Source organism: Peromyscus leucopus, chromosome 1 (genome assembly GCF_004664715.2).
Source record: "Peromyscus leucopus breed LL Stock chromosome 1, UCI_PerLeu_2.1, whole genome shotgun sequence".
Lineage (NCBI taxonomy): Eukaryota > Metazoa > Chordata > Mammalia > Rodentia > Cricetidae > Peromyscus > Peromyscus leucopus.
This window is the reverse complement of record NC_051063.1, coordinates 63105181-63129517: the sequence shown is the minus strand read 5'-3', so window position 1 is coordinate 63129517 and position 24337 is coordinate 63105181. Positions and strand designations below refer to the sequence as shown.

Sequence of the window (24337 nt, the reverse complement as noted above, 5' to 3'; positions counted from 1 at the left end):
TGGAATGTGAAGCCCAGGCCTTTTAACCCACTGTCACTCCTCCACAAGCTGGTCAACAAGGGACTCACTAGGCCAGACTGGTCTGCCTTTTAGGGAGACAGCTGAGTGTCTTACAGAGGGGCTGGGGGCAACCACTCTGCTTCCTTGTGGCAGGGAATAAAATAGGGATAGCATGAAGCCAGGAAGGGTGGTGGGTCTGGAGAAGATCAGAAGCCATAGCTTCAAAGCTGTGGAGTGAGCTGCCAGGAAGCAGATAAAGGTAGAGCTGGGGACAGGAGGGTCTCAGAAGGGAGGTTCAGGGTTCTGGGCAAGACTCAGTTTCACTCTGGACCCTGAAAGAAGGGGCCTGTCCTCATAAGGCTGCTAATGGGAGTTACCCAGTCTCAGGATTCTGAGAAAGGCCAACCATGTTCTTGGCACCAGCATCTCCCAGGGGCCTGAAAGCATGTGTACCAAACAGCCTGGTGCTCTGTGGAAATGAGAGCAGAGGTCTTACTGACCTGCTGCAGCACTCTCCCTTGGGCCTGTTACTGGAAAAAAATTGTGTGGAAGATCTTAAGTCCTTGGCTTCTTTCTGTGACCACCATAAGCCCTAGACTCATTGGCTGCCTCTGAGGACGTGTTCCTACTGTACCATTCCTCTAAAGTGGTCGTATTAATCAGGACATACCCTTATACCTCTACCTGGAGAGGATTTGGCCTCAAATTCACAATGTGGCTTAGGCCAATATGGAAACAAATTTGCCTAGCATGAGGATTATTTATTTTTTGATTTGTCCAGACAGGGTTTCTCTGTGTAGCTTAGCACCTTTCCTGGATCTCACTCTAGACTAGGCTGGCCTGGAACTCACAAAGATTCGCCTGGCTCTGCCTCCTGAGTGCTGAGATTAAAGGCGTGTGCCACCACTGCCCGGCCACATGAAGGATTTTTATTTTATTTTATTTATTTTTTTTTTTTTTTGGTTTTCCGAGACAGGGTTTCTCTGTGTAGCTTTGCGCCTTTCCTGGAGCTCACTTGGTAGCCCAGGCTGGCCTCGAACTCACAGAGATCCGCCTGGCTCTGCCTCCCGAGTGCTGGGATTAAAGGCGTGTGCCACCACCGCCCGGCTGAAGGATTTTTAAAAGTCAAGTTCTGAGCCGGGTGGTAATGGTGCATGCCTTTAATCCCAATAGGAGGAAGCAGGGGGAATCTGAGGTCAAGACTAGCCAGGGTGGTTACACAGAAGCCCTGTCTCAAAAAATAAAGTTCTGGACCTGGAGGGAGTATAGTGACAGAGTGCTTGCCTAACACCTAGGACGCCCTGAGTCGGGTGGCTCACAAATAACATGTAACTCCAAATCCAGGGGTTCATATGCAGCCATTTGACTTCTGGGTATCCACACATTTTTAAAAATCAGACTAGACAGACGCCTTTTAGTGGGTTAAAAGCACTGTTCTAACAACATGATTTTTGTTCCCAGTATGCACACTGGTTTGGTGATTCACAACCCTTTATAGTTTAAGGGGATCTGACTTCTCTGGACTCTGGGCACCTGCACTCAGGTGCACATACCCCTTCTACACACACATAATTTAAAAAATAAATATAAGCTGTGTTGTGCACTTGGGAGGTATGTCAGAATTCCAAGAAAGCCAGGACAGCCAGGGCCATGATGAAGACTGTCTCAAAAACAACAAACATCGTATTACGTCTTCCCTGCTCACCCCTCTTGGGCTGTCTATCTGCTTGTTTGCCAGAGCTCAACTCAGTAGTCCCAGGGCACCTCACTCATTTGACTCGGCACTGTTGATCTCACCTCATTACCCTGTTCTTGTACCCATGCCTGTACTTAGTAGTTGTGCTGAGTGTGGAATGGCTCCACAGGATGAATCATCCTGATTTCAGAGCAGTGTCTCCTGTGTCCTTGCAGCCACACAGCTCTCCACTCCAGATCCTAGCATCCCTTCTGTGGCTTCACTTCTTAATCTGCATCCACCAGCAGCTCCACTATGTCTCCTGGCTCATTCCCAATTTAGATCTTGCCCTGGGGACCACCAGAGGGATCTTTAAAGCCAGCCCTGGCACCCATTCACTCAGCCCTCACTCTCCTTGTGTACATTTCCTTCTCTTGATGGCTGACAGCCAGGGGTTTTCAACATTACTGACTGGACCACCTGCCAAAGAACTGTACTCCCTTTTCTGAGAAAACTTCACAAACAAAATGGCCAATAAACTCAACTGCCTCAGTCCTAGCCTCCTCGTGACGTGTAAGGATCCCCTTGAGTTGTTTTTTTAAAGATTTATTTATTTATAATGTATACAGTGTTCTATCTGGATGTATGCCTGTAAACCAGAAGGGACAACAGATCTCATTACAGATGGTTGTGAGCCACCATGTGGTTGCTGGGAATTGAACTCAGGACCTCTGGAAGAGCAGCCAGTTCTCTTAACCACTGAGCCATCTTTCTAGCCCCCCCCCCTGAGTGTTTTATTCCCTACACACTTCCTTCTCCACCTGCAAGCCCGTATATGGTGTATCTTTAAAAGGCTCTTAAGGTAGATACCTCTAATCCCAGCATTTGAGAGCTGAAGGAAGGTTCAAGGCTTCAAGGACTGAAGTCCATAGATAAGAGAAAAAAAAAAGTATATCAACACATCCTTTAGCTTATGTCTAAAATTAGTTTATTTGTAGATTAAACAGCTTCAACCCCCCCCCCCACACACACACACAGCACCAAGTCATACATAGCTACTGCTCAGGCCCTTGGGCACATTACTAAAGCCTGCACTTGGCTCTTAAGTGCCTCTCATTTGTATGCTTAATAAACTATTTCTACTGGTCTTGAGATTCTTTGTCGTGCATGTCAAGGACCTGGGTCACCTGAATAAGAGTCACTGTGGGTCAGAGATTTTAGTAACACATTTGTACTTCTGCTGTTGTGGCAGGTCTGAAGCTGGCTGGGAGGGAGAATTTCTGGGCACCCATCACTCCCACCCCTCGTTAGGGGTAGGGCAAGATGAAAGCTGTTCCTAGGTCTAAGCTAGCCTAGCCTGTCCCACAGCCGAGAGAACAATGCGGAAAAAAGGGCGGGAGGGTGACATTACCAGGAGCACACTGCTTCCTGGGACAACTAGTTGGGGTGAGCGAGACCTTAGTCTGAGACCAGGTAGAGCGCATAAGTCAGGAGCCAGGGTCAGATAGCTGTAGACCCAGGTGAACAGCCTGGGTCCCTATCGAGGGACCCTTAGGGTGGAGCGGGACTTGGTCTGCGGCAGTGTTTGCTGGGCCAGTGTCAGTCTGTTGTTGGGCCTGTGATTCTTGGCTGTTGGAATCTACATGGATCAGATTTTCAGGCCCAAGAGGGTACTATCTACATTTTCACCGAGGTTCCAGCTCTTCCGTGTCTGGGTGGGTGTCCCTGGAGAATGGGGGCGCCTGCTCACAAACCAGAGCTCTTCTTAGCCAGTACCCAGGTCAGTATGAAACTCTCACCTCTCCACTCACCCAGGCCCCCTAAGTCCAGTGGCTGCCCACGCTGTGGGGTCGAAGGAAGGAGGTTGAAGGTCTGGGAGGCCCTCTGGATCTCTCAGATGGCTTTGCCCAGCAGGTGTCGTGGAGGGGCGGGGCCTCGGGGGCGCGGCCGTTCCCGGCGCAATCCAGTTGGGTCTCGCGCCCGAGTCCTGCCCCCTGCCGACAGGCCCCGCCCTCGTCCCGCACTAAAACACCTCCTCCTCTGCCTCCCGGCACAGCGTCTCCGCCTCCGCCGGCGGGGACCCCAAGCTACCACGGCTGCGGGATCCACAGCCCGCAGGACACTGAGCCACGATGTTTCCGAGGGAGACCAAGTGGAACATCTCGTTCGCTGGCTGCGGCTTCCTCGGTGTCTACCACATTGGCGTGGCCTCCTGCCTCCGTGAGCACGCGCCCTTCCTGGTGGCCAACGCCACGCACATCTACGGTGCCTCGGCAGGGGCGCTCACCGCCACGGCGCTGGTCACTGGGGCCTGCCTGGGTAAGCCCGGCTGGGCGGAAGTTGGGCAGGGTGTGGTGGGTACCGCGCGGGGCCCGGTGGATGCTCTAGCGTCCCACGCCCAACCCGCGTAGGGAAGCTGATCCAGCCGCTAGTGTAGGAGGCTCAGTGGAGGGGGCGTCTCTGCCTGTATCCCGGAACTACGACCAAAGGTCCAGTTCTGAGCCTAGGTCCGGGGCGGGTTCTGGTTTGTTTTGTTCCAAAAGTGTCCAGGGATTGGGATGGGCCTGGCGCGCTCCCGGCTGATGGCATTCTTTCCGTGCCAGTGTAACCCACCTCAAGGGCCACAAAAGTTGGGGACAGGCAGGTGCTGCCAGACCGTGTTATTGGAAAGAGAAAGTAAATCGTGGGCGGGACCATGAGAGAGAGAGAGGAGGGGCATACTTCTCCCCGAACTGGCTGCCAGCGGTCACTGCGTCCTGAAGCTCTGTTGCTGTAAACTGCTGTGGCTCTGGGGCCTAGTACAGGGGTATCTCGAATGGGCATCTGGACAAAGTGGTGTAACCTCTAAAGAGACCTCTGAAGGCAAAGCCCGCTAGAGTCAGGGCTGGGCATAAGTGCTTCCTCTGTCCACGGTGCATTGACAGCCTGACTCCCCAGCTGTGGCCAGCTGACCCACTTCACAGGGTGGCCATACTTCTGTGCTCTGAAGGGTTTCAAGAGTACAGAGATGGGAAGGGGGGGCTGAGTCTCCGGCTACTTCCATGGTACTTCCGGCTACCACGTGGGTTGTTGTTTACAGCACACAACGTTCTTCCTCCTTAAGAGTCCTGGGAACTGCTGCCCATCCCCCATCCCATAGGTCAGCCAAGGTGACAAGGGAGTCCTGCTCAACTGGAGCCTGTCTAGGGTTCCCTGCTATCTCTTTCCCATCACCACTGCCCTGAGGAGGGGAGAAGGAACACAACTCTAGTTCTTGGTACCTTGGGGGTTCACCCTGTGATCTTGCCCACTGGCTCTCACGGAGGCCTTCAGAGGAGTGGGTATAGTGCCCAGCTGGTCTCAGACACACATCAAGACTCCACCTGAGTTGAGAATGAGTTAGGGATAACAGTCTCATAGAACTACTTACTACCAATACCTTTCACAGGTGATCTTGGGCAGCTAGAACCATGACAGCGTGGCAGGTGTCAGCTGTGAGCCTTTGGTCCATATACCCACGCCTGCCAAGGAGGGAGTCTTAGAGGAGGGCATAGATCCCCAGGAGAAAAACCCTAGATTCTCCTCTCCTCTCCCTGGCCACTCTGCTCTTGTTCTGGGCCAGCACCCATGGGCTCCTAAGAGTGTTTGTGTGCTGCAGTGAGACCATCATGTCTCCCCAAGAGGCGGGCTCACCACTCTAGCCTGATGCTCTCAAGGTTGTGCTTCCTGGGCTGAACTGGGCTCTGTGGATCTGCCCACCCACCTATATCTGGCCAAGTAGGTGAAGGTTGAAGCAGGTCAGAGTTGACCCTATGTCTTCCTCACTCTCTGGGCCACGTGCCATACCATGTTAGGCACAGTGACTCATGGGGACAGGCAGTTGGGAAATACCAGGCACAGGGCAGATTCCAATCCCAGCTGGCCAGCTCCTGCTGTATGCCATCCCCAGGGTGGTGGCCTGCCTCCTTCCACTTAGGTGGCAAAGTCCCAGCTGTGAGCCAGTCCCCAGTGTGGGCATGGGTGTCTTCAGGATCAACAGAATGTAATCCATCTGAGTATCTCCTGGGTGTGGAGTCCTGAGGGCAGGATGGTTACTAAGCTGGGAGAGTTGTCCCTGATCCTGACCCTGCTGTTCCAGGTGAAGCAGGTGCCAACATTATTGAGGTGTCCAAGGAGGCCCGGAAGCGATTCCTGGGCCCTCTGCACCCCTCCTTCAACTTGGTAAAGACCATCCGTGGCTGCCTGCTGAAGACCCTGCCTGCTGATTGCCATGAGCGTGCCAGTGGCCGCCTGGGCATCTCCTTGACTCGTGTTTCAGATGGAGAGAATGTCATTATCTCCCAGTTTAACTCCAAGGATGAGCTCATCCAGGTAAGCCCTGGAGAAGCTGTGTCGGGGGATGGGATTAACTCAAGGAAGGGTCCTGCTACTGCCCTGTCTTATCCTTCAGGCCAATGTCTGCAGCACTTTTATCCCAGTGTACTGTGGTCTCATCCCTCCCACCCTCCAAGGAGTGGTAAGTACCCCTGCTTAGCCCTGCCTTGGAATGACAAGCACCATCTACTGTCTGGGCTGTTAGATAAAGGGGTGGAGGAGAAAGGCCAGCAGGGCACCTCTCTCCTCTCCAGTCCCTCACTTCCTGTGGCTGGTGCCTATCCCAATTCCATCTGTCTGGCTATTTGCTGAGCCCCCAGTGGCCGATGCCTAGTGGGCAAAAGGCTGAAATGGAACAGCTACCAGATAGAGTGACCAGAATACCCAGCAGGCCCCTAACCATGTGACTGTGAACGTGTGTTCTTGCAAAGCGCTACGTGGACGGCGGCATTTCGGACAACTTGCCCCTCTATGAGCTGAAGAACACCATCACGGTGTCCCCGTTCTCCGGCGAGAGTGACATCTGCCCACAGGACAGCTCCACCAATATCCATGAGCTTCGCGTCACCAACACCAGCATCCAGTTCAACCTGCGCAATCTCTACCGCCTCTCAAAGGCTCTCTTCCCACCAGAGCCCATGGTGAGCCAGCACAGCTAGTCCTGTCTAAGCACCAGGGGAGAGAGCTGCCGGGGACTTCTGAGCACCGGGACAGCACCGGGACTTGTACATGCTTGCCAAGGGTTACGGCACTTCCGGCCAGGACAGCTGTTGGTGGAAGTGGCTGTTACAGGGACTTAACTGCCCCCGTCCGGGCTGATGTAGACATTCCTCTCACAGGTTCTCCGAGAGATGTGCAAGCAGGGCTACAGAGACGGACTTCGGTTTCTTAGGAGGAATGGTGTGTGGGCCCGCAGCCCTGGGTTGGGAGAAGCTGGTTCTGCAATGCCCCCTAGTGGCCATAAACTCTGATGGCATCTCTGTCATCCCGCCCCCCCAACCCAGGCCTACTGAACCAGCCCAACCCCTTGCTGGCGCTGCCCCCAGCCGTCCCCCAGGAAAAGGATGCTGAGGGAGCTGCTGTGACTGAGGAGAGGACTGCAGAGGAGGACCAATTGCAGCCCCATGGGAAAGATCGAATTCTAGAGCACCTGCCTGCCAGACTCAATGAGGGTGTGCCATGGGGAAGGAGGAGGGCGGAGGAAGGGGCAGGGTCCCCTGCAGAAGCTTGGCCAGGAGGTCTGGGAGGCTTCCACTTCCCTAACTGGCTACCACCTTCCCACCTGCAGCCCTGCTGGAGGCCTGTGTGGAGCCGAAGGACCTGATGACCACCCTCTCCAACATGCTGCCCGTGCGCCTGGCGACTGCCATGATGGTGCCCTATACTCTGCCACTGGAGAGTGCGGTGTCCTTCACCATCCGGTGAGAGTGGGAAGGGGCGTCTGGGGAGAACGCATCAACACATCACACATCAGGGACAGAATCTAGGATCATCCATGAGCCATGAGCTGCTTGGGAGATTTGGGGAGGGTAGGTGCTCAGTCTCTGGCAGGTGAGCCTCAGAGCCCAACTTGTTTCTGGGGTCACACGTGGTGCTCCCTTCCCAGCTTGTTGGAGTGGCTGCCTGATGTTCCTGAGGATATCCGGTGGATGAAAGAGCAGACAGGCAGCATCTGCCAGTATCTGGTGATGAGGGCCAAGAGGAAATTGGGTGACCATCTGCCCTCCAGGTGAGCTGCCATGACCGCCCACCTGGGACCTGGGGCCTGGGACCTCAGACCTCCACTAAGCCTTCTTTTCCTCCATGTCTCCTCGCCCGCAGACTGTCTGAGCAGGTGGAGCTGCGTCGAGCCCAGTCTCTGCCCTCTGTGCCACTGTCTTGCGCCACCTACAGTGAGGCACTGCCCAACTGGGTCCGAAACAACCTCTCACTGGGGGACGCACTGGCCAAGTGGGAGGAGTGCCAGCGTCAGCTGCTGCTGGGCCTCTTCTGCACCAATGTGGCCTTCCCGCCGGATGCCTTGCGCATGCGCACACCTGCCAGCCCTGCCCCCGCAGACCCCGTCCCTCCACAGCATCCACCTGGCCTCCCACCTTGCTGAGAGCCGTCATTCCAAGTTCCCTCGGCTACCAGCCAAGCTCCAAGTTGCCCCGCCCCACTAAGGGGACCCTGGGGCTGTGGAATGAGGACATGGGACCCTGCACAGCTGCAAAGGGGGTTTTCGATGTAAAGCCTTTGACCAGCCGCTCACTATGCTGCTCCTGGTGGGGAGGGGTAGGAGTGACCTCCCCGGAGCCCACAGAGCCCCTCCCCTTCACCTGTGCCTTACTCCCCCCCCCCTCCCGCCCGCCTGCCTGCCCACCACCTTCTCCGTGCAGGGTCAGTCCTGAGAACTCCACAGCTGCTGCTTCTCCCCGTTTTTCGAGTTTCCTTGCAGAGTGTGTGAAGACTTATTTATTTTTGCCAAAGTAGATACAATAAAAGCCACAGCTCAGCTTCTGCCTTCCTCACTTCTGCATGTTACTCTTGCCTCTGACGGAGGTCAGTGGACAGAACCATTTCTCAGACGGCCAGCATCTCAAGAGCTAACAGTTGGGCCTCACAGAGTTGCGTTGAGACCTGGCAGCTGGGGACCCTCTCCCGGGGTCAGCCCCCTGGCAAGGACTCCCGTCTGCTGCTCCGTTTGCCCGGAGGCCTGCTGACATGTCTCTTGGGCAGAATTTCAAGCACCAGCTGATATATTTAGGACTAAGAACCTTAGTGTAATAAAAACTAAAATGTTGGCTTGGAGTAGCCCAGTGGTTGAGCATTTGTCCAGCATGCACCAGGCTCGGATTCCATCTCAAGCACTAGGGGGAAAATGTTTACAAAAGGTGTCACCCACACATCCGCTCCACATGGTGACACAGTGAGGGTGTGGATCAGGGCTGACTTCAGGGCTGGATCCCTGTGAAGGCTGAAGCTTCTGGAACTGAGGCCTGGGGACCAGGGAAGCTCAGTCCCTGGCCCACACTGGGCGTCTTGCTCAGAACTTTGTGCTTGGCTCTTCTTTCTTGGTTGTCACACTGCTCATTGCCAGGAACATGTCCGTATGTCCCTTTTCTGTACTGTGACTATACCTGTTTCCTCCCAGAACCTTGGCAGTGGCCTGGAATACCGAGGCAAGGTAGTGAGGTCCTAACTCAAGGGAGCAGTTCACCACTGTTTCCTGAAAGAATCCTCTCCTAGAATGTGTGTGTGTGTGTGTGTGTGTGTGTGTGTGTGTGTGTGTGTGTGTTTGTGTGTGTGTGTGTGTGTGTGTGTGTGTTGTACACTCCTGGAGGAAGGAGAACTGGGAGTGAGGGATGAGCTTAGCTGTCTGTCACTCTGTAGGACTTGGCTTAGTCCTCCGTGCTCAGCACCCACTCGCCCCTCCCAAAAGGCGCAGAGTGGCTGCGGTTGCAGCCCCTAGCCAACAATAACGGTTGGTCTGGTTATGGGACCTGGGACAGCAGGACTGGGCGAGCCGGCCAGGCAGGTCCCGGCCTAGGTGCCAGGGGCCGCCCCTCCTCTTGTCTCCAGGTCCTGTCGTATAGGGCCAGCCTGTTGTGGTTCTCCTTGAGAAGCACAGGGCCCCCCAGCGCCTCTGCAGCCTGTGACACCCAGGCCAGCTTTTCAGGTCAGTTTAGGGGCTGGATGGGGGGGGCATACCCTTGGAAGTGGATGGGTTTCCTCCTAAGTAGGACTTTGGCACCATCTCCTTGAGTTCTTCTAGGCCTAGGGGAACCCTAATCAGGACTGTGCCCCGAAAAGGAGTGCTGGGAGCAGACTGCTGAGGTGGTCTCAACTGTGTCCCCACACTCACTTAACTCACATAGGAGTTAGCTAGCTTACATGTCATCCGTTAGCATTAAAACTTAGAAGACGCCAAACTGGAAAAGTATAGAGAAGAAAGTCGAGTCTCCCCAGCCACGGATACAGCCACTGAAAGTATTTGGTCTATTTCCTGCTCGGCATTTTCCTACACACACTTCTTGGCACCCTAAGTCTGGATATTCCGGGCGGGCGGGGTGGGGGCTGGTATCTGCACCTCCGCGGCCTTGATCTGGAAGGGTCTTGGGGGTGGGGGTGAGGGACACTACGTCAACATTGCTGCCCCCTGTGGCTCTCCCGGGAGAGCTAGCCACCCTGGGTCGGGCCACCAAGATAGGAGAGGCGGGACAAAGCAACAGCAGCGCTCTGGTGGATCCACCCGGACGTGCTATTCCGGGGTCTCCGGGACTGTTAGGCCGCAAGGTCGCTGTGGGTCCGCACCCCTCGCAGACTGTCGGGGTCCGGGCAGGGCGGGGCTCCCCGCTCGTTTCCGGGAGGAGCGGCCGGTCTGCGGCAGGTGCGGCGGCGCGGCTCGCAGGTAGGCATTGGTTCGCAGGTCCCGCGGCTGGGGTCCCAGCGCCGCACCTGCTGGGCTTCCCTACCCCCAACCCTGGGCTCCCAGCCCCCGGTGGTCGCACCTTCGGACCTCTGTGTGGACCGGCGACCGCACGCGTCTGTCTGGGACGGCTGTGTTCCCGAGGCGCACCGCGGCTAGCCTAGACGTGCGTGGATGAGGTTTGCCTGTGGGCCCACCCGCTGCCCTTCCTCTGGACTCCCTGGAGCCTGGCTGCAGCTCAGCTTCCGGCTGGGATGGACCTCCGGTCCTGTGGAGCCCGGGAGCGGTTGGTGACCGTGTCTGGTTGCAGTGAGGGTAGCCATCAAGGGGGCAATGACTGACTCCAGGTTGCCCTGACATGCTGCTTCCTCGTGTTTGCTTATTGGATTATCGTTCCTCTCTTCCTGGAATATGGGTCGGGGGAAGATATCCCTAAGGACTGAGAAGGGAGATAGCCGGTCTGGGTTGGTGTCACTGGGCTGTAGCTTTGGGAAACCTGGGGTTAGTACACTGTGGGACAGACAGGTGGCTCTGAGTAGAGGTGGAATGTTCATTCCAGGAGGTGAGAGGGAGGCCCCGGGGGAAGAGAGAAAGACCAGAGGCTGTCTTAAACCAAGATGTGGAGGCGTTTCTTACAAAAGCTGTCCAGTGCCCAGGGCTGGGGCCTTGCACCTGCACCCTTAAGGCCTTATTGGCAGATGGGAGGGGCTGATGGAGTTGACTCTCTGCTTGCCAGCTGTCAGAAGGCCAGGGTATCACAGGCTCAGGCCTGAGGCTAAGGACTTGGTCAAAAGTGATTCAGCCCTCTTCCTTAGGCTGTCCCAGCTTGGGATCTCTCAAGGCCAGCATGTGGCAGGTTCTTCACCCTCTGGCTCTCTTTCACTACACAATCTCTCTCCTGGCTGCCAAGAGTTGGCCTCCTGTTTTTACAGTCTTCTGTAGTAAGTTCACACTCTCACTTTCTTCTTGTTTTGTTTTTAGAGACAGGGTTTCTCTGTGTAACAGTTCTGGCTGTCCTGGAACTCGCTCTGTAAACCAGGCTGTCCTCGAACTCACAGAGATCTACCCGCCTCTGCCTCCCAAGTGCTGGGACTAAAGGCGTGAGCCACTATGCCTGGTTTCTCTCTCTCTCTCTCTCTGAGGTAGGATCTCACTATGTAGCTTTGGATATCTTGGAACTTACTATGTAGAGCAGCCTGGCCCTGAACCCACAGATATCTGCCTAACTTTGCCGTTAAGAGTGCTAGGATTAAAAGTGTATGCTAGCCCTGTGCCACCTCAGGACAGCCAGGACTGTTACACAGAGAAACCCTGTCTCCAGAACAAAAAAGGATATGCCACCACATCTGGCTTACCCTCACTTTCTCGAACTGTCTCTTTCCTGGGATTCAGGCTTTTCCCAGAATCCCAACTTCCTGAGATAACTGGTCCTGGGCAGCAACTCTGGTGCTGAGCCTGCTTCATCCACCCCTAGAGCACCCCTGTCCCAATGCCTGCCTTCTGTTCACTTTCCTACCTGGTACAAGGAGGTCCCAAGCGCTCTCTCTATCTGCACCCTCTGACACACCTTCATCCCTCCTCCCATTTCTTCTGACCTTCCCTTGGCTTCACAGCACCTACTAGAGTCAAGATCTGCTCCTATGGCCAGCCCTGGGCAGCCTGGGCCCGGGGAGGGCCAGGAGGAAGAGGAGACAAAGGGAGTCTCGGCCGCGGCAGGGCATCATCATCGTGTAGAGGTGCTGCAGCAGGCCCAGGAGCTCTTTCTGCTGTGCGACAAGGATGCTAAGGGCTTCATCACTAGGCAGGACTTGCAGGTGAGCCACAGTTCCAAGAGGCTGCCAGGCCCAAGGCCGACCTAGGCTGCTCACCTTGGTCTTTCTTGCCTGGCTAGGGCCTACAGAGTGATCTTCCCCTTACGCCTGAGCAGCTGGAGGCTGTATTTGAAAGTCTGGATCAGGCCCACACTGGCTTCCTCACAGCCCGGGAGTTCTGCCTAGGCCTGGGTGAGCAGGTCCCCGTCGCCTGGAGACCCTATTCAGGCCCCTGTGAGACTCTACACAGCCTGTGCCTTTCACAACTACCCAAGCATTCCAGTGTCTACGAACAGTCACCCTACGAGCTGCTCTGTCACCCCGGCTACTCTGCAGTGTATGGTCTGCCCTCCCCCATTCCTTCTCCTCTGCCAACCCAGGTGGGGCGCGGGAGCTGGCTGTCATTTCCCATTCCCAGGCCAATAGAACTAGAACAAGGAAGAAAAACAGGAAACTGGGCCCTGAGAGAGGGCAGGATATGTTGTGTGTGGCCGGGGGAGTTGGGCAGGTCCGGGGTTAACCCGCAGTCCTGGTCATCTCTCCTCGCATGTCTGCAGGGAAGTTTGTGGGGGTGGAGTCGGCCCAAGGTGGGTCCTCCTTGAGGACTCCTGAGGAAACCTTTGAGTCAAGCACAGGGGGCTCTCTGGAGGAGGACGACGATGTTGAGACATTCTGCACTTCCTTAGAGAAGCTGGGAGTGGCCCGGGTCCTGGGCGAGTGAGTTGATGCTGGGCCCACCCCCTTTCCGGGCTTCTTCCCTCTCTTTGGCATGTTCTGTCCACCTTGCCCGCCTGTCTGTTGCCACAGAATCCCTAGGCCGCCCCAGTCCATCCTTTGTCAGTTGTGGCTGTCTGGGAGAGCGGCCTGGCGTGATTTCCCTCAGAATTTGCATTTCAGGAGGCCAGATCTCTGCGGGGCGGGGCGCCACGAGACACCTAGTCACCCGCTGGCATCGCTCTTGGTACACAGGCCACCTTGCACTCTAGAGGCTAAGCAGGCCTGAGAGCACATCCCATAGGGATGAGCCGTGCGCGGCTGGCCGACGTGCTGCCAATTCCGGGCTGCTGGGTTCTCCAGGGGTTCACCGTCTGCAAAGGGGACACCCCCGCCCCCTCCCCCCGGCCCCTGCCAGCTTCAGTCTCCATTCGCACCCCCTAGGCAATGGGCTGTGAGGACACTCTGGGTCAGGCTACAGCGCGAGCGACCCGAGCTGTTGGGCTCTCTGGAGGAAGTCCTGGTGCGCGCGTCGGCCTGCCTGGAGGCGGCGGCCCGGGAGCGCGATGGTTTGGAGCAGGCGCTGCGGCGGTGAGGGCCGGCCTGGCGAGGTTTGGGGTCTCCCGAGGGGCGAGAGACGAAGCTGGCAAATGCTCATGCCTGTGGTGTCCCGGTTCCTCGAAGGCGGGAGAGTGAGCACGAGAGGGAGGTGCGCGGCCTTTACGAAGAGCTGGAGCAGCAGCTGGGGGAGCAGCGGCACCGCGGGCAGAGCCAGGTGGGCCCGCGCACGCCACGCCCAGCCTCGCTGGCTTCTCTGGCTCCGCCTTCCCCGAACTGGCCCCTCCCCCAGAGGACTCACCTTGGGGCAGCTCCCGAGTCCAGGGAACTCTGCTCTGCCCCCGCAAGTGCCCCCTTCCCGCGCTCTCCACCCCTTGGCTCCCCACCCTTCCCTCTCCGCCTCCCTCCTCTGAGCCGGGAGCAAAGGCTCTAGTGCGGCTGTACATCCCAGAAACTACCCCGGGAGGAACCGAGGGGCCACCTGGAGCTGGAGCTGCAGACCCGCGAGCAGGAGCTGGAGCGGGCAGGCCTGCGGCAGCGGGAAGTAAGCCCTAGTCATCGGTTCACGCCCGCAGCATCCTCGCACAGACTCAAGCTTCTTTGGGGGTTCCCTGTGCCTCGAGGTCCTCGGCTAGGAATCGCGAAGGGTCAGCTTGGCACTGGGGGGTGGCGGGGAGAGGGAGGGCGTGGTTCGCCAGCCAGCGTTCCACCGTTCCCCAGCTGGAACAGCAGCTGCAGGCCCGGACTGAAGAACAGCTAGAGGTACAGGCCCAGCACAGCCAGCTGCGCAGGGCCTATGAGGCCATACGGGCACAGCTGGACCAGGCGCAAGAGCAGCTCAGCCGGCTGGAGGGCGAAGCACAGGGCCGTCAGGAGCAAACCCAAAGGTGTGGTGAGGTGCCGGTGGGGAGGGTAGAGGGTCCCTTCCCCCCATCCTGCATCTGGATCACAACCTTCTACCCCCCCAGAGATGTGGTTGCTGTCTCCAGGAACATGCAGAAAGAGAAACTCAGCCTCCTAAGGCAGCTGGAGCTGCTGAGGTGCGTCAGGCCTACCTAGACCGTGTGGAGAAGTGGTTTCAAGTTCCCAGATATTCTTGGCTCCTACCCATCTTGCTGGAAGTCCGCATGTCTGCTCCATAGCCTTCATGCTGCAGTCTCTGTAATCCTCTGGACTCAGGGGAGCCATCTCCCCAACTCACTGCTTCCTCTAGATCTTAACCTCCTCAGTCTCAAACTCTTCTTCCCTAGGGAGCTGAATCTGCGCCTTCGAGATGAGAGAGATGCCTGTGAGACTAAGCTGCTGGGCAGTAGCCACAGGAAGGCTCTAGCTATTGGCCACAAGCCTGGGCCCACCTACTGCTGCTGCTGCTGTGGCTGGGCTCGGCCCCCCAGACGAGGCTCTGGCCATCTTCCTAGTGCCCGGTGACCAGCCCCAAATGACTCACTAGGCCTTCCTCACCTAGAGGAGCTACTCCTAGAAGGGGACTGGTCATGGGTGGTGGTTGCCTGCTAAGTGTGGGGCTCTAGGCAGAAAGCATCATCACCTGCCGGAAGGAACTAACCTCTGAGTGGTCAAGGTCTTCAGTCTCCGTCCTGTTCTCACCTCTGTTTAGCGGACCAATAAAGGCCACTGAGGACTGTGCACACTTCTTGCCTTTCGCGCGCCTGGGAGGCCCAGTGCATTTATGGTTCATGCTTGGTGTCCATGGCACAAGGTGACATGGAGGGATTCATTCACAGGTGCACACTAACCTGTCATTCCCGTGGCTGTGGGTTCCTGTGTATGTTCTGTGATCCTGGTCATTTGCCAAGTCCTCCCTCACCATCCATCACAGCGGAAACTCCAAGGCCTCAGCTTTCAACAAGTGTCCACTCCCATGCTAGTCCTCATGTGGAAAGGGAGTCCTGCCCCTCACTTCCATGGTCAGCTTGCTTTCTGGCCCAGGTCCTTACTCTCTCATCCTCTGGCACCGTTCCTAGACAGACCATATGCCCTCCAGACTGGGTACCTCTTGCAGGGCCCTCAAGTGTCTGTGGGTCTCCCGGCACCCTTCACACTGTACCTGAAGCTTCCCCTCTGGCATTTCCTCAGCCATTAGAGCCTGCAGCCTCAGAGTGGTTTCCTGGGCTTAGACTGGAGGAGGATTTGGTCTTGGTCTCAGTTCTGGGCTCTGGTGGGCTGGGTGCCACCTTCTCCACCTCTCCAGTCACCACCCGGGGTCTGCCTCCCGCCTAGCTCCTCTGTCTCTGGGTGAGTGGGGAGTCTTGCTGACCACCGGCGCCCTCAAGCTAACTTTCCGGCCCCACAGACGGGGCAGGTCCCCAGGTCTCGCCGTGCGGCGCCGTCTTCGGTGCGCCCTAGCACCAATCCAGTTGGGACTTGCCCAGCCCAGGCCGGTCGTGGGCGGGGCTCGCTCGGGGCGGGGTCGCGCGCGGGGCGTGTCCTCGTAGGCCCCGGGCCGAGCATTCTCAGCACTCCAAGCAATCCCTCCTACGGCCGCGGCAGGGGCTGATACTCCAAAGTGTGGTTGGTGAGTGATCCGCGGAGCCAGGCCGCAGGGTGTGGGGAGCAGTGTCCCGAGTGCCTCGCGCACCAGTGTCCCCAGTCTTCACCGCTGGCCTCGGGGACGCCCAGGAGGCAGCGCCGGTAGGACACGGCTGCAGGCTCCTTTCCGGAAGATCGACAACGGGGCGGGAAGGAAGAAGTGGAGGGGGGAGGGAGAGAGCCTCTGTGGTTCTTGGACAGGCCTGGCGATCCCTTTCATGCAGAAACCCAGAAAGTCAAAGTCTGATCACCCTATTCATTGTCCCTGGACACCGGTTCCCTCCCCTGAGACCGCAGGCTCACCCATTGGCACGCGGGGGAGGGGGGACCGGTAAGGGGCTGTGGTGACTTCATCCCAGTGACGCGGGGATTCCTCGCCTAGCCGCCTTCAATGCCCTGTCTTCTCGGTGGGGCGGGTGCCGAGTGCCATCGAGGGCGCAGGAGAAAGAAGTCCAGGGGCTGATTGTAGGGCGGTTGTGTCCAGGCCTCAGGAGCTATTTCTGGCTGGTCGCGGCTCCCACGCAGGCCCTTTCTCAGGAAATTAACATTCAGTCCGCTGATTGTGCCTTGGCTTAGGTTGCTGGATGTGTTCAGAAGCAGCACTTCATAGGTTCTGGGCCTTTAGAGCCTGGCCCCGGGGCTTGCGATGTGGTCGGGCCTCTGTGTCATGCCCCTCCTTCAGTGAGGCAGCGTGTATTTGGGTCCTATTTCCAAATGGAGGTCTGTAATCTCTTCCACCCCAAGGAGTGGACAGTTGATGCAGTTTGGTGGGGGAGGGACAGTGATGGATGGGCCTGGAGGGTGGGGCACCTGGAGAAGGCATTTGGTCCCTCCCTAGGTCAGGCTGGCCAGCAATGTCCTCTGCCCCACCCTGGTCCAGAAGAAAATAGTAGGCCTGACTGTTACGCCTGCTTCTAGATCTGGTGTCTGTGGAAATCCTTCTGACCACTGCTTCAGCCACCATAGGAGTGACAAGATCCTACCTGCCAGGTGAAGGGCAGACCACTGACTTTTGACCTGTACCTGCTGGTCCTTCTGACTTATATAGAGGTGAGTGCTGGTGCTTGGGCAGAGCCTGCAGGTGGCAGGTGAAAAGCCCTGCATGTGCACACCTGTCTAGAAACCCGACCTGGGGTGCTCAGCTGAGGTCTGCACTGCATACTATCCATAGTGCAGACACTGGTGTCTAGGGAAGGATGTGCCTAGAGGACCTTTGGGGGAATGGCCATCCACGTCTATGGCCTCCTCCTACAGCCTAGAGGGGAGCTGATTGTGCAGGCTCCACCTACCGGCACCTCTATTGTCCCTGCCCAGGCTGGGAGTAGAGAGGTTGCTCTCAGAGCCCCCTCACTGTTTACCTCAGGTCGGTCTGAGCTCTTTGCTTCTCTGCCACCTCTGGGGTGTTAGTGCTAAGCAATCAGCCGGTGATGTGGGGCTCAGGGAATGCTGTGGGGGTGGCAGTCCACAGGAATGCATCCTGAAGGTCTGCTGGGGCTTCCCTCCTCTCCCCAGTTGCCAGCAGGAGTGAGTCAGCAAGCAGGTTGGGGGTCCTCCATGACAATTCAATATGGGTGTCTGGCTGTGAGGAGGGGTGTGAGACCTGATCCTTTGTCCAGGAAGTGACTCATATATGGTTCCTGGGAAGGCTCCTCTAAAGGCCGACAGCTGGCTGAGCTCCAAACTCTGGAAATATCTGGGAATTGCTGCATCCCGTCCTGCCCCCATTGGTTTTTAGCTTTCTTCCTAGTTGGAGGCCTGGTGCTTCAGGCCATCTCACCTCCTCCATGTTTCTGCAGGCCCAGCATGGGTGAATTCAATGAGAAGAAGGCAACATGTGGCACGGTCTGCCTCAAGTACCTGCTGTTCACCTACAACTGCTGCTTCTGGGTAGGAAGTGCTGCATTCTCCCTACATCCCCATTCTTCCTCATCTTGGAGGCCTGGCCTAGGGGCTTGTCCCCAGCTTCCAGACCCGGGCCAGATGTAGTGACCAGTACATACTTCCTGCAGCTGGCTGGCCTGGCTGTCATGGCAGTGGGCATTTGGACACTGGCCCTCAAGAGTGACTACATTAGTCTGCTGGCTTCAAGCACTTACCTAGCCACAGCCTACATCTTAGTGGTGGCTGGTGTTGTTGTCATGGTGACCGGAGTCCTGGGCTGCTGTGCCACTTTCAAGGAGCGACGGAATCTCTTACGCTTGGTCAGCAGGGCCTGGTGGCACATGGTGGGAGTGGTGGGGCTGGGGGTGCCTGGCATGGGTTTCTCAGGGGCCTCTGAGAGTGGTTCTGAGGCTTGACTCTGGTTAAGTATGTTACTGCGGGCTGTCCCTGTTGAACTTACTAGGGCATCCCCCAGCTGGACCAGCTGAGGGCATAGACCAGATCCATGTAAGCTAGGTGGCCCCAGTCTGTAGCTGCTAATTGGATTCCTCCTGCTTGGCCTCTTGGGTTGGGACTTGCTTTGTGGTGCTCTGGTACTAGGAACCCCAACTCACTGGTGGGTCCCTGCTTCCTAGTACTTCATCCTGCTCCTCCTCATCTTCCTACTGGAGATCATTGCTGGCATCCTGGCCTATGTCTATTACCAGCAGGTAAGGGCCTGAACTGGCCATGGGGTATGTCCAGAACAGGTGTGCACACAGGCAGGTAGATCCCAGGACTGACTTGGGACTTTTGCGGGAGGGAGGTATTCATAGGATTGAGAGTGTCACTCATTCCAGGCTGGCCTTGTTCTTGCCTGGTGTCTCTTCTAGTCCTGACAGTCCCACGGAGGGGGTGGGGTGAGGGTCCTGACTTTAGCTTTGCCCTGAGGGTGGGGTGGGCGGTTTCAGACTTTGATCCTACCCACAGCTGAACACAGAGCTCAAGGAAAATCTGAAGGACACCATGATCAAGAGATATCAACAGTCAGGCCAGGAGGGTGTGACCAATGCCGTAGACAAACTGCAGCAAGAGGTGGGTGTCCCCCTGCAGCCCCCCACTTTCCCAGCATGGTGCTATGTGCTGGCAGGCTGGAGGGCTCAGCCATATATTCCTTGTAGTTCCACTGCTGTGGCAGCAACAACTCTCAAGACTGGCGAGACAGTGAGTGGATCCGCTCTGGTGAGGCAAGCAACCGTGTGGTTCCTGACAGCTGCTGTAAGACTGTGGTACCTGGCTGCGGGCGCCGGGACCATGCCTCCAACATCTATAAAGTGGAGGTAGGTGGGTGCTCAGGAAGGGGCCAGACTGACTGGGTCCAACAGGGCCGCATGTGGGAGCCAGCAAGGTCCACCACCACTCTCTCCCCACTAGGGTGGCTGTATCAGTAAGCTGGAGACCTTCATTCAGGAGCACCTGCGGGTCATCGGGGCTGTGGGCCTCGGCATCGCCTGTGTGCAGGTGCGGAAACGTGGAGGTGACTAGGTGGGAACACCGGGGTGGCCGGTGGCCCACAGCCCTGTTTACACCAACCTGTCCCCACGCAGGTCTTCGGCATGATCTTCACCTGCTGCTTGTACAGAAGCCTCAAGTTGGAACACTACTGACCGCGGTGCCAGGCCAGGCTGCCAGCCTTGCACTGTGTCCCACCCCACTACAAAGTACTACTGAGTTAGACTGCTGACTGCCGGAGGAAGCTGTCCTCATGCCATCCCGACCCCTGGCGACCCCACCTCAGGGGTAGCTCCAAGTGCCTTTCACTGCATACCAAAGTCCCAAGGCTCGAGGCAGTGTACTTGTCCCAGCGTAAGAGAGGGGCCGGCTGCCAGTGCTGGGTTAGGCCTAGCTGGTAGAATAGGGTTTAGATTACTTGACAAAAGTGCCTCTTGCCCACAGGCTACTTTCCTTTGGGTAGCTGTGATCTGTAACAAGTCTGGAGAAAACTTGGGCATACCACCTGCATGGTGGGTGGAAGCAGATGGGAAGGGGCCGTTCTGGGTGGGCTAGGTACCTTTCATGCCCGCTGCTGGGAACCCTCAGATCTGCTTACCCCAAACTAAAGGGGCAAGCTGAGGGGAACCACAACCCCACAGTATATGCCTTGTCCTCTCCATCCAGGCCTTTCTTGCTCCTAACAGCCTCAGCCCTGGCTTTTGCCCACTTCTGATAACACCATGCAAATGCCCCACGTTCCTGTACACTGTCTCCTTTTGGAACATCTCTGAATGGGGCACGGCTGTTTTCATCCACTGCTGTATTCCAGATTCCCACATGTGCTCCTGCTATGTAACAGGTGCTCAATAAATGTATAAACGGTCGAGTCAGCTTGCTGACAGGACCTTAGGGTCCAGGGTAGCTGGAGTACTCAGAAGAGTCAAGGATGGTGAAGCCCAATGGCAGAGGCAGTTAGGCTGACCTCTGGTAGCTGGAGAGTCTCCAGCTCACTGTGGCCTGGACTTAGCCAGGCAAAGACCGCCCATACTCAAAGACACACAAATGTAACCTAAGAGCTGATTCTCTATCCCCAACAGTCCTATGCTGTTTAGTAGCAGCTGGAGGAGTGGGGTCCTGGGGGCCCCCTGGGCTTCAGCCCAAGGCAAAGCTGTTTTCCTCTTTAAAAACTAGTGTGGCAGCCGGGTGGGTGGCGGCGGCGGCGGCGGCGGCGGCGGCGGCGGCGGCGGCGGCGGCGGCGGCGCACGCCTTTAATCCCAGCACTTAGGAAGCACAGCCAGGCGGTCTCTGTGAGTTTGAGGCCAGCCTGGTCTACAGAGAGAGTTCCAAGACAGGCTCCAAAACCCTGGGTTGAAAAAACCAACACCTCCCCTGGAAACAAACTAGTGTGTGCGTGCTCACCACATGCTTAATCCCAGCACTCAAGAGAGGCAGAAGTAGGCGGACTGCTGTGAGTTTCACACCAGCCAAGGCTACATAAGTGAGATCCTATCTCAAACAAAACCCCAAACAATAAAAGTCTCAAGAGGGATCAATGTGCTAAAAAAGAACCCTGGGACGTTTAATGCAAATACCCAGGAGCCAGGTCCTTAAAAGGACCTCCTTTGGCCTTGAGTAGGTTTCTTAGTGCCGGGTACTTTCCCACTCCTGTGGGATTTGGGTTAAAGGGCAGAGATGCCTAGCTGCTGGGTCTGGGAAGATTCTGGAAACAAGATCCTCAGGCATGGGTAGCAGATGGGCTCACGGCTAATGTTCTTTAGGATCCAGGACTTGGTTCTTTGGATTCTGGAGGACAGGGCATGAGCTTGTGGCCTCAGGAATACTCAGGAGTTGGAAATGGCTCAGAGGTGAAGAATACTGGCTGCTTTTCTAGAATATCTGGGTTTGGTAGGTGATACATACTTTTTGTTTTTTTCAAGACAGGGTTTCTCTGTGTAGCTTTGCACCTTTCTGCCTTTCCTGGAACCTGCTCTGTAGACCAGGCTGGCCTTGAACTCATAGAGATCCGCCTGCCTCTGCTGGGATTAAAGGCGTGCGCCACCACTGCCGGCTGATACACACCTTTAATTCCAACACTGAGAAGGCAGAGGCCGGTGGATTTCTGAGTTTCAAGGCCAGCCTGGTCTATATACTGAGTTCCAGGATAGCAGGGACTACACAGAGAAACCCTGTCTCAACAACAAAAAGAACACGTGGCAGTTCATACTGTCTAAACTTTTGGCCTCTGTGGGTACACAAGCGGCGCAAAGACATACAAGCAGAAGAAACAGCAGACACATAAAAAAGAATCCCTAGAGCACAGCGGTGAGACATTGGGTGGGCCTCCAAGCACGCTTCAGCATTCCAAAGGAGCATCCTCCCAGGCTTGGGCCCTGCCTGTGGACAGTGTGGCCACATCTACCCTGCCCATCCTGAACACTGGCAGGGAGAGGAGAGGCCCTACAGCAAGGAGGTGCAAGACGGCACTGTAAGCTAGCCAGTGGATCAAACAGGTCAAGGCCCAGAGAAACAGAAGCAAGGGGCTCCCCACAAGACTGGACCCCCAAGTCAGGTGAGAGGAAGGAGACCAGCCCCGGGGGAAAGACGAACCAGGCCAGTAACTTCAAAGGCAGTACAGGCATGATGTTGAGAACCTTACAAAGTTAGACCGGCTGGTGGCTCTGCAAAGGTCTTTACTGAACCGTTTCTTCCAGGGTGAGGGGACCTGGTCACAGCCAGGCACCCCGCCCACCTCCCCAACACCTCAGTTTGAACTCAGTGTGACAGACTGCCCATGGCCAGCAGAGGAGGACAGTAAGCTCTGGCAGTCACTTCTCCAGGGGGGCATAGTTTAGCAGCTTCTCAATCAGGTCCACGTGTGCTAGCAGCATTCGGCGACAGCAGTAGCGCTTCAGGCCCAGAGCATCCAGGGCATCCCTGCAAGGAGAGGAGGAGGGAGGCTGGATGTGGTCTCTACAGTCTGCACAGGTCTGCAGCCACCTCCAACTTGCCTCTGTGTATTACTGTGGGTTACATCTACATATATGGGGACTGAAACCTGACAGCAGTCCACAGGGAAATGGCCTGGAGAGTTCTGAATATGCACCCAGACGCTTAGAGTGGAGGCTGGTGAGTCGCTTTTCTCACCTAGATGTACACTTGACTCCCCAGGGTACACCTATCCCATGTATATGCCCACATGCCAATCTTAGTGTCCTATACCCTTACCTGCCTTCTGCCCATACTTGCTTTTTAAATTTCATTTTATGTGTATGGGTGTTCTGTACATGTATGCCCAATGCCTGCCGAAGCCCAAAGGAGTTATGGACATTTGTAGGCCACCATGTGGGTTCTAGGAATCGAACCCGGGTCCTCTAGAAGAACAGCCAGTGCTCTTAACAGCTCAACCATATTCTAGCCCCCCACCTCTGCTTCTGGCTCTTGTACCCAGGGTTGGGGTAGCTTTATGGGCTTCCAAAGTTACTTGGGGAAGCTTAGGAGACCAATATCCCCTCATCAAGGAGCTGAATCCCAGGCCCCACAGGTGGACTCTGAGAAAATGCTGTGAACTGGCTGTTGTCTCTGTCCTTGGTTCTATTCCTCTACATCCTGGAGAGAGGTTGCAAACCAACTGAGTTTAATTTCTCTGGGATCTAGTGAGCTTGAGAAGCTCTTGCCCAGGTAAAGAGGGTCCCAGAGGGCTAGCTGCTACTCACCCACAAAGCCTGAATATCAGTTTGTCCTGCATCTTATTTATTTATTTTTTTTAAAGATTTATTTATTTATTATGTATACAGCATGTATGTCTGCAGGCCAGAAGAGGGCACCAGATCTCATTACAGATGGTTGTGAGCCACCATGTGGTTGCTGGGAATTGAACTCAGGACCTCTGGAAGAGCAGTCAATGCTCTTAACCTCTGAGCCATCTCTCCAGGCCCTTATTTTTTATATTTATATTTATTATTATTATTTCGTTTCTCAAGACAGGGTTTCTCTGTGTAACAGTTCTGGCTGTCCTGGAACTCGTTCTGTAGACTAGGCTGGCTTCACCTGTCTCTGCCTCCTGAGTGCTGAGATTAAAGGCGTGCGTCGCCTGCTCCCCACCCCCACCCGGCTTTGTCCTGCATTTATTTATAAGGGTCCACAAGGTTCTAAATGCATAGAAGTATGCCTGAAAGCTGACACAGGTTAGGTAGTAGATGGGTAGGGAAGAGACTTGAGTGTTCTGTTGCGGATGAAGAGGTGCCTGTCACCCTTGAGAAGGATGCTCAGAAGTTTCCAGAAGGACAGCAGCTTGAAACCCACCTTCCAAACTTCAGCGAGGCTAGGCGTGCCCGCCTTTAATCCCAACAACTCAGGAAGGTGGCGGGAGAATCTCTATGAGTTCAAGACCAGCCTGTTTTACATAGAGAGTTCTAGGCCAGCCAGGGCTACACAGTGAGACCCTACCTCAAAAACAAACTAAAGAAAGAATCATTCTTCCGGGAATACATCACAGGGCTGGGCTGGGGGATCACCAGAGTCTGAAATTCCTAACGCTGCCTGCTCACTTGACTCCTCAGTCGCTGCCTTGCTCCCACAGACAATTTTCCATCCAAAAGTTTCATCTATCCCGGGCCCAGGATGCCTCCGTCTTAACCCCCGGGGCCGCCGCAGAACTCTCACCCCCGCCCCTCTGCTGCCCGCCCCCTCCCCCGCAGGCCCGCCGCCTCACCCTTCGGTGTACTCGGCCTGCAGCAGACCCAGGTAGGCTTCCCATTTGTTGCCGACGATCTTCCCGCAGGTGAAGCAGCGAACTGGGATGATCATGGCGGCGTCTGGCGCGCAGGCTGCCGGCAGCGGTATTTCAAGGCCCGCCCAGGCGCGTCCATAGCGCGGGGCTCATCGCGCCCAGGCTCCGCCCCGCACGATCCTGAGCCC

The 24337-nt window shown here is 56.2% G+C and overlaps 4 protein-coding genes across 7 annotated transcripts; 3 read left to right on the top strand and 1 right to left on the bottom strand.

Moving 5' to 3' along the window:
* The first annotated feature begins 3700 nt into the window (after positions 1-3700).
* On the top strand, positions 3701-8527 carry Pnpla2 (patatin like phospholipase domain containing 2). The gene is made up of 9 exons (XM_028870327.2): positions 3701-3994; positions 5793-6025; positions 6105-6170; positions 6460-6669; positions 6868-6928; positions 7033-7200; positions 7317-7449; positions 7635-7757; positions 7850-8527. The coding sequence occupies exons 1-9, from the start codon at positions 3808-3810 to the stop codon at positions 8127-8129; spliced, it is 1461 nt and encodes a 486-aa protein (XP_028726160.1). The 5' UTR covers positions 3701-3807; the 3' UTR covers positions 8130-8527.
* Positions 8528-9513: 986 nt separating this feature from the next.
* Positions 9514-15163, top strand: Cracr2b (calcium release activated channel regulator 2B). Of its 3 annotated transcripts, none has more exons than XM_037209107.1 (10): positions 9514-9686; positions 12050-12250; positions 12328-12439; positions 12805-12964; positions 13406-13552; positions 13646-13736; positions 13971-14063; positions 14240-14406; positions 14488-14559; positions 14770-15163. In XM_037209107.1, exons 2-10 carry the CDS (start codon positions 12077-12079, stop codon positions 14945-14947), a joined length of 1194 nt encoding a protein of 397 aa, XP_037065002.1. In that variant the 5' UTR covers positions 9514-9686; positions 12050-12076; the 3' UTR covers positions 14948-15163. The 3 variants fall into 3 exon arrangements, with proteins under 3 accessions (XP_037065002.1, XP_028726166.1, XP_037065004.1); XM_028870333.2 differs by lacking the exon at positions 9514-9686 and adding an exon at positions 10338-10418; XM_037209109.1 differs by lacking the exon at positions 9514-9686 and adding an exon at positions 10571-11377.
* Positions 15164-15952: 789 nt separating this feature from the next.
* Positions 15953-20304, top strand: Cd151 (CD151 molecule (Raph blood group)). 2 transcript variants are annotated; one of them, XM_028870339.2, is made up of 9 exons: positions 15953-16052; positions 16985-17116; positions 17863-17953; positions 18076-18267; positions 18583-18657; positions 18917-19021; positions 19108-19266; positions 19361-19447; positions 19534-20304. In XM_028870339.2, exons 3-9 carry the CDS (start codon positions 17870-17872, stop codon positions 19591-19593), a joined length of 762 nt encoding a protein of 253 aa, XP_028726172.1. In that variant the 5' UTR covers positions 15953-16052; positions 16985-17116; positions 17863-17869; the 3' UTR covers positions 19594-20304. The 2 variants fall into 2 exon arrangements, with proteins under 2 accessions (XP_028726172.1, XP_028726180.1); XM_028870347.2 differs by lacking the exon at positions 15953-16052 and adding an exon at positions 16060-16168.
* A 1786-nt stretch (positions 20305-22090) lies between these two features.
* Polr2l (RNA polymerase II, I and III subunit L) lies at positions 22091-24296 on the bottom strand. Its single transcript, XM_028870403.1, has 2 exons — positions 24132-24296; positions 22091-22354 (listed from the first exon to the last, which is right to left on the bottom strand). The coding sequence occupies exons 1-2, from the start codon at positions 24224-24226 to the stop codon at positions 22246-22248; spliced, it is 204 nt and encodes a 67-aa protein (XP_028726236.1). The 5' UTR covers positions 24227-24296; the 3' UTR covers positions 22091-22245.
* Positions 24297-24337: the final 41 nt, after the last annotated feature.

Bases quoted from the DNA above. Each gene is read 5' to 3' on its own strand.
- Cracr2b (XM_037209107.1), top strand. From the start codon at position 12,077: ATGGCCAGCCCTGGGCAGCCTGGGCCCGGGGAGGGCCAGGAGGAAGAG. The intron at 13,737-13,970 runs GTGGGCCCGCGC...TGTACATCCCAG, and splicing joins GGCACCGCGGGCAGAGCCAG to AAACTACCCCGGGAGGAACC. The intron at 14,064-14,239 runs GTAAGCCCTAGT...ACCGTTCCCCAG, and splicing joins CAGGCCTGCGGCAGCGGGAA to CTGGAACAGCAGCTGCAGGC.
- Pnpla2 (XM_028870327.2), top strand. From the start codon at position 3,808: ATGTTTCCGAGGGAGACCAAGTGGAACATCTCGTTCGCTGGCTGCGGC. The intron at 6,171-6,459 runs GTAAGTACCCCT...GTTCTTGCAAAG, and splicing joins CTCCCACCCTCCAAGGAGTG to CGCTACGTGGACGGCGGCAT. The intron at 7,758-7,849 runs GTGAGCTGCCAT...CCTCGCCCGCAG, and splicing joins GGTGACCATCTGCCCTCCAG to ACTGTCTGAGCAGGTGGAGC.
- Cd151 (XM_028870339.2), top strand. From the start codon at position 17,870: ATGGGTGAATTCAATGAGAAGAAGGCAACATGTGGCACGGTCTGCCTC. The intron at 19,022-19,107 runs GTGGGTGTCCCC...TATTCCTTGTAG, and splicing joins TAGACAAACTGCAGCAAGAG to TTCCACTGCTGTGGCAGCAA. The intron at 19,267-19,360 runs GTAGGTGGGTGC...TCTCCCCACTAG, and splicing joins CCAACATCTATAAAGTGGAG to GGTGGCTGTATCAGTAAGCT.
- Polr2l (XM_028870403.1), bottom strand. From the start codon at position 24,226: ATGATCATCCCAGTTCGCTGCTTCACCTGCGGGAAGATCGTCGGCAAC. The intron at 22,355-24,131 runs GTGAGGCGGCGG...CTCTCCTTGCAG, and splicing joins CAGGCCGAGTACACCGAAGG to GGATGCCCTGGATGCTCTGG.